Source organism: Papio anubis, unplaced genomic scaffold (assembly GCF_008728515.1).
Source record: "Papio anubis isolate 15944 unplaced genomic scaffold, Panubis1.0 scaffold118, whole genome shotgun sequence".
Taxonomy (NCBI): Eukaryota; Metazoa; Chordata; class Mammalia; order Primates; family Cercopithecidae; genus Papio; species Papio anubis.
The window spans coordinates 185,928-196,117 of NW_022160949.1; the positions used below are offsets into that span (position 1 = coordinate 185,928).

General features: G+C 46.0%; 1 protein-coding gene across 3 annotated transcripts in view; it reads left to right on the forward strand.

Moving 5' to 3' along the window:
* DHX8 (DEAH-box helicase 8) overlaps positions 1–9,637 on the forward strand; it is a 44,823-nt gene extending 35,186 nt beyond the window's left edge. Inside the window, exons 18-23 of one of the 3 annotated variants that reach the window (XM_003913135.5) lie at positions 39–194; positions 2,979–3,116; positions 3,603–3,731; positions 4,213–4,409; positions 4,894–5,073; positions 6,464–9,637. In XM_003913135.5, the coding sequence (XP_003913184.3) occupies positions 39–194; positions 2,979–3,116; positions 3,603–3,731; positions 4,213–4,409; positions 4,894–5,073; positions 6,464–6,683 (1,020 nt within the window). In that variant the 3' untranslated portion in view covers positions 6,684–9,637. The remainder of the gene's footprint in view (positions 1–38; positions 195–2,978; positions 3,117–3,602; positions 3,732–4,212; positions 4,410–4,893; positions 5,074–6,463) is intronic. The other 2 variants (XM_021929252.2, XM_021929251.2) reach the window with 2 other exon arrangements.
* Positions 9,638–10,190: the final 553 nt, after the last annotated feature.

Consider the following 10,190-nt stretch of genomic DNA (forward strand, 5'->3'; position numbering starts at 1 on the left):
TTAACAGATAGTTTGCTTTTATATTCCCACCCCTCTAGGCTCAGGCAAAGCAACGAGCTGGCAGAGCTGGGAGAACAGGCCCAGGAAAGTGTTACAGGCTGTACACAGAACGTGCCTACCGAGATGAAATGCTGACCACAAACGTGCCGGAAATCCAGAGAACCAACTTAGCAAGCACAGTGCTGTCACTCAAGGTAGAAATCACTGTCTTGTTAGAATGGGTTGGTGGAACAGTCCAATCCTGGCCTTCATAAATGAATCTCAGTTTTATGAACCTTGTTAAATACTTTAGTAACCTCATGAAACCAGTCCCTTTGAGTGAAATGCAAATGGCTCTGATAACAGCCTCTCACGGCAGGTCTGGGGCTAAGTTGGCATGTCTGCTGTGAACACACATTTTTTCTTACCATAACAGCCAGCAGGATATTAGGTTGTAAAAGGTTCTAGTTAGGAGCATTTTTCTAAAAGGAAATTAGAAAAATATAATCAATGCCAAACTGTGGACAAACACACCTAACCTCAACCACTTTAGCGCTCAGATCCAATTCTGTTCTTTTAGAACGAGAGAAAAAAACCCTGTTCAAAAACTTTGCAAGGGAACTGTCAGTACAGATTTCAGACTGGCTCTGAGGGACTTGGTTTTCATTCTGAATCATTGTTCTTCCTCTCTCAGTCCCCAGTGAGGACTTCATTCTTTTGGCAGGAGGAGCCGTATGAGTAATTTCCCAGCTGATGGCGTTTCCCCCGACACTGATGCTACCCTGGAGCCCTAGCACATTCTGGTGCAGAGTGCTCTGTTGTCATTTATTATTTATTCCCTGTAAAAGAGGCTAAAACAGAGCTTTGGAAAGAAAAAAGAAACGTGCTCCAGTCTCTGGAGTGCCAACAGAGAGGCATCTGTGGCTCGGACTTCAGCTCCAAACTGTGTGACTTTGGGCAAGTTTATTTACTTTGCCCTCTGCTCTGTGTTATCCTCTGAAAAGGGGGCTGTTAATAGTATTTGTTGGAAAGATAAGTGAGATAATGTAGGTAAAGGCACTTGGCACAGTGCTTGATGATTGCTAACATAATTCCTCATAGTTATTATTCACACAATAAACATTTATTGAACACCTGCTGTGTTTATGGTCACGATCACTTTATGAGAAAGAAATAGAAAGCTTAGGTCCTACCACATCACACTTTATACACAATTGAATTGTGCATCATTGAGTCGTTTCTTTTATTCATCAAATTAACTAATGTATTGAACACCTGCTACGTGCCAGGCGTGTAGATTGTACTGTGGTGGTGTTGTGAACATAGTTCTCACCCAGTATGAACTCTCTGAAAGCAGGGGTCATATCTTGGCCATCTTTATATCCCTCCCACCTAACATGGTACGAGGTCCCTCATAGATGTGTAGTAGAGATGATGTATGCAAGAGACAGGACAAGCTGGTAGACTATATTATTATTATTATTGTAAAATACATAGCGACATTTACTATTGTAACCTTTTTAAACTATACAATTCAGTGGCATTAAATACATTCACAATGTTGTACAACCATCACCAACATCCATTTCCACAACTTTTCATTGTCCCAAACAGAAACTCTGTACCCATTAAACCGTAACTCCCCTTTCCCCCTCCCTCTATATCCGTTGGTAACTACTCTTCTACTTTCTGCCTCTCTGAATTTGTCTATTCTAGATAACCTCATTTAAGTGGAATCATACAATACTCTTTTGTATCTGACCTGTTTCCCTTAGAATAATGTTTTCAAGATTTATTCATGTTATTTTAAAGGTTTATCCATTTATTTCATTCCTTTCTAAGGGTGAATAGTATTCTGTTGTATGTATATACCACATTTTGTTTATCCATTCATCAGCAGATGGACATTTAGATTGTTTCTACCTTTTGGCTATTATCAGTAATGCTGCTGTGAACATTAGTGTGCAGGTATCTGTTTGAGTCTGCTTTCAGTTCTTTTGGATATATACGTAGAAGTGTAATTGCTGGGTCATGTGCTAATTCTATATTTAGCCTATTAAGGAACCACCAAACTCTTCTACAGTGGCTACCTCATCTTACATTCCCACCAGCAATGCATGAGGTTTCCCATGTCTCCTATCCTCACTGACATTTGTTAGTTTCTGTTTTTTAAAAAAGTTATAGGCATCCTAGTGGGTATGAAGTGATATCTCATTGTGGTTTTGATTTGTATTTCCTTAATTACTACTGATGTTGTACATCTTTTTATGTGCTTGTTGGCCATTTGTGTATCTTCTTTGAAGAAATATCTATTCAAGCTCTTTGCCTATTTTTTAAATTGAGTTGTTTGTCCTTTTGTTGTTGAGTTGTATGTACTGTCATTTTGAGAGAGTGTTAGGCTTGTTTTTTTTTTTTTTTTTTTTGAAGACATTTTGTCATGTTGCCCAGGCTGGTCTCAACTTCTGGGCTCAAGCAATTCTCCCTCCTTGGCTCACAGGTGTGAGCCACCATGCCCAACTGAGAGAGTATTTTCAAAAAGTTTCCTGAGAAAGTATGTGCTTTCCTTTGGGAGGCTGAGGCAGGCGGATCACTTGAGGTCAGGAGTTCAAGACCAGCCCAGCCAATATGGTAAAACCCCATCTCTACTGAAAATACAAAAATTAGCTGGGCATGATGGCGGGTGCCGGTAATCCCAGCTACTTGGGATGCTCAGGCAGGAGAATCGCTTGAACACAGGAGGTGGAGGTTGCAGTGAGCTGAGATTGGGCCACTGCACTCCAGCCTGGGCGACAAGAGTGAGACTCTGTCTCAAGTATGTGCTTTCTATTATAGTGGTCTGAGTTTTATGTGGCCCAGCCCTGGAAGTTATCACCAATCTCACCAGTGGCTTCCTAATTGCAATTGAAGAAATGAGAAATAAAGTAAGAAGTAGCTTCCCCACATGCTGACACTGGCTAGACTGACCCTCTTATCACATGCCTTCTTCCTTTCTGTTCTAGGCCATGGGTATCAATGATCTGCTGTCCTTTGATTTCATGGATGCCCCACCAATGGAAACTTTGATCACAGCCATGGAGCAGCTGTACACACTGGGAGCCCTGGATGACGAGGGCCTGCTTACTCGCTTGGGCCGCCGGGTAAAGGACAGACTTAACTTCCTGTGCTTTTGGGCAGATTCCCTGGTCAGCCTTTCACATCCTTCGGTCTGTACAAAATCAGGCTGAGGCCATGGATAAGCTTTGAGTAGAATTCTAAATGTTTTTTTTTAACCTGAATTTCTCCACTATCACTTTAAACTGTTTCTTCTTTATACAAAAAGGTGTTCTGTTCACAGTTAATTTTGCCTCAGGATGTATTACTGAATGTGGCCTTAATTAGAAATGGCATCTGCAAAATTCTCACCTACCCTGGCAGTAGTTATGTGCTTGGTCACATACATCCTGTTGGAGTTTATTTGGGAAAATAATAAACAACAGCATTCTTCTGATAGTGAAAGGCATCCCAAGGCATCATTATGCTTTGGGAAAATCTGTGTTGTTACCCACTCTGACCAAGGTCTTGCTATGGTGAATCCGAATGTGTCTTCCACAGGGAAGCAGTTGTAGTTTTTTTTCTCCCTCTAGATGGCAGAGTTCCCTCTGGAGCCAATGCTATGCAAAATGCTCATCATGTCTGTGCATCTGGGCTGCAGTGAGGAAATGCTGACCATTGTATCCATGTTGTCTGTGCAGAACGTCTTCTATAGGCCCAAGGTAGGAAGTTCAGATCCAGTTTAGATGGGGGTGCTGTGAAGTTGGGGTAGTTGGCCTGTTACCATTCCAATGCTTGATGTGGACTTTTTTTTTTTTTTTTTTGATGGAGTCTCACTCTGTTGCCCAGGCTGGAGTGTAGTGGAATGATCTTGCAATCTCTACCTCCCGGGTTCAAGCGATTCTCCTGCCTCAGCCTCCAGAGCAGCTGGGATTACAGGCGTGCGCCACCATGCCCTGCTGATTTTTATATTTTTAGTAAGAGACAGGATTGTACCATGTTGGCCAGGCTGGTCTCAAATTCCCGGCCTCAAGTGATTCTCTTGCCCCAGCCTCCCAAAGTGCTGGGATTACAGGCCTGAGCCATCATGCCTAGCCTGATGTGGACACTTTTGATAGGGTCTTGTAAGCCTCCCTAGAATTGCTCCATGTTCAGTTAGTAGCTGTTGAATCAGAAATGTTCCTCTGTCCCACTGCTTGGCAGGATAAACAAGCCCTTGCAGATCAGAAGAAGGCCAAATTCCACCAGACTGAAGGGGACCACCTCACCCTGCTAGCTGTGTACAACTCCTGGAAGAACAACAAGTTCTCCAACCCATGGTGCTATGAGAACTTTATCCAGGCTCGTTCCCTGCGCCGGGCCCAGGACATTCGCAAGCAGATGTTAGGCATAATGGATAGGTAAGCCAGAATCTGATGACACTCCATGTTTGAGTTGAACCACTTTGAGTATCCTGTCCATTCATCTCTGTGTGTACCTGTAAAGCTATAGGCACCTTTTCTTTTGGTCCTCACATAACCCTTTTCCTCCAGCTTTTCCATCTTTGTTATATTCCTTCTCCCTAAGCAAGGGTATGACTGAGAATTACCTCAGAAAGTTCCTAAGAGGAAGATTATTTGTTAGTTGTTGAAAAAATGCTTTTTGTTTGCAACCCTCTGGAACATTATTACTGTGGAATTGAATACCTGTATAAACAAAGTACCCGTCTCTGAGTGCCTCCATCTGCCCACTGTGTAGAACTGCCTCTGTAGTACACTTAGGGTTGGAAGAAAAGTCCTGGTAACTACTCTGGGCACCCCAAGATGGGCATGTTGGGCACTGTCATTGTGGAAAATAGACCTGTGAAAGCCGAGTGGCCTCACATCTTTTGTCCCATCTTGATAGACACAAGCTGGATGTTGTTTCCTGTGGCAAGTCCACAGTCCGAGTGCAGAAGGCCATCTGCAGTGGGTTCTTCCGTAATGCTGCCAAGAAAGACCCGCAGGAGGGTTACCGAACGCTGATCGACCAGCAGGTGGTCTATATCCATCCTTCCAGTGCTCTCTTCAACAGACAGCCAGAATGGTAGGTGGACATGTCCCAGGGTCTAGGGGCTTTTCTGGGCAGAGAAAAACCTGTAAATCTCCTGGTATTTTGTGATTGTGTCTTCACTGCTCCCAGTATGTCCTAGTATAACATTGCTTGCCTTTCTAGAGCAGCAGAAACCTGAATTAGGCACAGTGTATCAAACCCTATGAGAGAATTAAAATCATAGGGGTGAGACCTAGTTGAAAAAAAAATTGTGGTTTAAAAAAACTACCTAGTGGCCGGGCACAGTGGCTCACACCTGTAATCCCAGCACTTTGGGAGGCTGAGGTGGGCCGATCAGCTGAGGTCAGGAGTTCGAGACCAGCCTGACCGACATGGAGAAACCGTATCTCTACTAAAAATACAAAATTAGCTAGCTGTGGTGGTGCCTGCCTGTAATCCTAGCTACTCGGGAGACTGAGACAGGACAATTCCTTGAACCCGGGAGGCGGAGGCTGCAGTGAGCCATTGCACTCCAGCCTGGGCAATGAGAGCAGAATTCCATCTCAAAAAAAAAAAAAAAAAAAAAAAACTACCTAGTGGCCAGACGCAGTGGCTCACATCTGTAATCCCAACACTTTGGTAGGCCAAGGCGGGTGGATCACCAGAGGTCAGGAGTTCCAGGCCAACCTGACCAACATAGTGAAACCCTGTCTCTACTAAAAATACAAAAATTAGCCAGGCGTGGTGGAAGGCACCTGTAATCCCAGCTACTTGGGAGGCTGAGACATGAGAATAGCTTGAACCCAGGAGGCAGAGGTTGCAGTGAGCCGAGATCACACCATTGCACTCCAGCCTGGGAGACAGAACGAGATTCCATCTCAAAAAAAAAAAAAAAAAAGAAAAAAGAAACAACTACCTAGTGATGTAGTTTTAAAAAAAAATTGTTTTAAAGTAGCATTTTTTAAAAATTGGACTCTATCTAGAACCCTAATATAAAACTGATTTAAAACCACCATGTTATCACAGTAGAAGGGTTAGAAATGTGGCTCCTTGCATGTCTGGCCTTCTCCATCCCTTGTGGCAGTGTGAGGCCCCTCTTCAGAGCCCTAGAATTCTGTGGAAACATTCTAATAAACCACCCTCACATTTTATAGAGCAAGAAACAGATTAGAGAAGGGATGTGATTGGCTGCATGTCACTTAACTGGTTAAGAGCCAGAGCCAGGACTAGAACACATTCGCCTGAGACCTTTCTTGTGGTTAGAGGTGTGCAGGTGCTTCAGTATTGGGGTGTGGCTGTCATAAACAGGCTGCAGTCTTTAGGGGTCAGACAGGAGAGGTAAGAGGATAAAATGTAAGCGCTGCTGAGGCCTACTAGGGACCAGGTCGACTGTAGAGTGGGGCCTATATCCAGAGGCTTGAGTCCTATCTCTGTCCCTCTTCAGGGTGGTGTACCATGAGCTGGTGCTGACCACCAAGGAATACATGCGTGAAGTTACCACCATCGACCCTCGGTGGCTTGTGGAGTTTGCTCCAGCCTTCTTCAAGGTCTCAGACCCAACTAAGCTAAGCAAACAGAAGAAGCAACAGCGTCTTGAACCCTTGTACAACCGCTATGAGGAACCCAACGCCTGGAGAATATCCCGGGCCTTCCGACGGCGCTGAAAGGCGAGCTTGTTCATTTGCCTCTCCAGCAGCAGTAACCCGGGGCTTGGACTTATTCTCACTGATGACAGGCTGGTCCTGAGGATACAACTGTCCTGTGACTGACTGTCTTAACTGAGCATTTTCTCAGCTTGACTCATTTCTTCCCTGCTGGTAAAATAGAAACAGGGATTTAAGCCTGGCTTTCACAAGAGCCTCCAGCCCCCATCACCCCAAGTCCTTGGGGCCAGTTGGGAGCTCATATCTAACACAGAAACACATTGCATCAACTTCAAGAAAGGGACAATTTGTGTAGCCCCAGGATGGGAAAGGGGAGTGGGTGAGCATCTTGTGCAGGGACACGGTAAGGGCCCTGATGCCCCAGCTAACAGGAGCTACTGTGCTCATCTGAAGTGTTTGCCCCACTTCCCACCCCCTCTCCAGCCCCTGTACTTTGGCTTGACCTCCTGGAAATATTTATTTTCTTAAGGAAACAAAAATGGTTTTCTGTGACTGTTCCTTTTAGCTGAAAGGTTAGGATATTGGCCTGGGCTCAGGGTGAGGGAGATTTAGTATCTGTGCTCTGGTGCACACGATGAGAGTCCCCTGAATCCCCTAAAACCAGAGCACAGGGCCTCTTTGCGCCCAGAACATACAGCCCAGACCTCCAGCCTTGTCTTTCAGCATCAGCACTAGCCGGGCCATGCTGGGGGATCGCCCCATGATTAACCATGTCCTCTCCACAGAGCACTTCAGTCTGGAGTCCTGAGTGGTTACAGATGGCACATATTAAATGCAGAAGGTTTCCCCTTGCTCCCTCCACCTCCTACCACATTCACAATGTGCAGCATGTCCCATTTGCTTTTGAAACATACTAAGTAACAACACAGCTTTTATTTTATTTTGTTTTTATTTTTCTCCCCTGAGGTCCTGGATGGACTTTAACAAAGGGATTTTATGGTCAAAGCCTCCCTTTCCCCACCCCAAACAGAAAACAAACATAACACCTCTCCTCTCGGCTGGCTTGTACTGCCCAGTATCTGTGCTCCAGGGTTGGTTCTTGGTGGTTTTTTCCTAGCACTTGGTTGGGGAATGGCCACCTCCTTGTACTCCCCTCACAGCTCCTGAGGAGGCTTTTTTTTTTTTTTTGCTTGCCATAGAGATGGGTTCCCACTATGCTGCCCAGGCTGCTCTCCAATTCCTGGCCTCAAGCAATCCTCCTGCCTCTGCCTCCCAAAGCGCTGGGATTACAGTCGAGAGCCACTGTCCTCGGCACTGAGGAGGCTCCTTACCTGGCGGAACATCAGGCAGGTCTTGCCAGGCCAGGTTGCAGAACTTGTGGAAAGCTGGTCTGGATGTAGTGCTTGTAGAGAAGCCTCTGGGAGATTGGGCACATCTGTTATGGTGCTGCTTCTCCCATCCTTATGTTATTAGTAAGTTCTGAAGTGATGTAAATGCTAGAACTACTATAGAACTGTATGCCAGACACTAAAAGAGACTATACAACATTCCAGGATATAAAGGAATGTATGTTGTCACTGGGCAGCAAACCACACCCTAAAGACACAATTGAGAAAAAGTCCAGGGAGAGGAATATAGGCCAGGCAATCTGCTGACTGCAGATCCCTGCCCCTTCATTAAGCTGAGTGAGTGCCTCCTGATTCGGTCTGAGTATGCGCCTTCGTAAGCACAGGCCAACAATCAAGGGGCAGGGCATTGTTGTTTGTTAACTTTGAAGGCCTTCTGGGGAGAGACAGTGCAGGAACTTCAAATGAAACCAAAGGGGAAACAGGGACTAGGCACCCACCTCCCCAATCTTGTTTTGTTTTTGTTTTTGTTGAGACAGGGTCTTGCCATGTCGCCCAGGCTGGCATCAAACTCCTGGGCCCAAGTGATCTCCCTGCCTCATCCTCCTGAGTAGCTGGGACTACAGGTGCATGCCACCACACTTATCTCCCAGTCCTAATTCCAGCCTAAATTTTCCCCATTCAGAAACACTCCTGGATATGGTGGCCCAGCCTGTCCTGACTGAGTGCCCAGCACTGACAGTGTTGGCACCTGGGGAGGGAGGTTTGGGTTTTAAGCTGAGGTTGAAAAGGGATGTTGAATGGGCCAAGGATAAGGGACAGCAGGGTTGGTTATCTTTCTGGCTCAGGTGAGGAAAAAGGATCCCCATTCTGTGGGTGTTCCTTGACCATCTCTACCCTAGAGCTGAGGTCACTTCTCTGCTATGACAACATAGCTGGGTTCTGACCTTTTGACCATCAGGAGAGCAATGGTGGCAGCTGAGCTGAGCCTGATCTGAGGGAGGGGGTGGGGTCCTGTCCAGATGCAGACGGGGAGCTTGCCTGCTGCTCTCACACAATGGAGTCTTTGTTTCTCTTCCTTGAACCAGTATTTCCCAAGATTGAGTGACAGCCCAGGAGAGGATATGGGTCTCATGCAGAGACCTGGGATCTTCTTGGCCATTAAAGTGTATTATTCACCCCGACCCAGCGGGAACCAAGCTCAGGAGTTGCCTGCCTCTGCACACGTGCTGAGCGTGCTGTTGTGTATATGGGAGGACCGTCCCTATGGGGCATGTGTGAGCTCCGCTGCTGGGTCAGGCTTCTCGGTCCAGGTTTACTTCGTCCCGCCTGGATGTGATTTGGCTTTGACTGTCTCTCCTGCAGCCCAAAGCACTTCCTGTGGTTGCTGTAGCTGTCTCATTGGAGCAGTGTCTCTCCAAGTTTGAGGATTTGAACAAAGAACTGGGACTGGTGACTTGTTAATGAACAGTTCAGAGGGCAGAGAGCAATCATCTCAGCTTGTGGAGGCCTTTCTTTCCCTGGATGCTGCTTCTCAGCTAAATCAATCTCTCTTCATGTGTGTACTTGGCCCTCTGGGTTTCCACCTGACTTTTATACCTTCCCACCAAGATAGCTTGGCTTTAATGTGGAATTAAATTATATATTTTTAAAACTTGATTTAAAAAATTTGTTTCTTGCACTAAATTGTGTCAGTACATTGATGTTTTGTGTTTCTAGGAAGAAGTAATGTTGCCTTTTATTTGTGTGTAGTGGTCAAGGGGCATCCCTTCCTGCAATGGATCATCTCAGGTTGGTGCTAGGCCAAGGCTGCTGGCAGTTCAGGCATGAACAGAGTTGGGCTGGCCCAATCTCAGCACAGCTGCAGTTTCTATTTAACAGGAGAACACCTGTTTTTACCTGAGCGTGTCTCCTGGGCAGCGGTTTACATAGGAGCTGGCTCTAGAACCACTCATTCTGCCCCTCCCACCTCTTGTCATATCTACTCAGTTATACTTCCTCCATAGGTGTCACCATGTTGTCCGCTTTGCCATTTCTACCTACCCCCAAAAAAGTCAGCCTCAGGACTCTGATCTCTCCCAAATTTGGGCAAGGAGAATCTAGGTGTTTCCCACTCCCCCGAAGATCTAATCTCCACTGGCCAGAATCCAGGGCCTGCTCTAGCCTCTCTCTGTACCATCTGGCCTGGGAGCCTTTCTCCTTTGCCCCATTCTCCAGACAA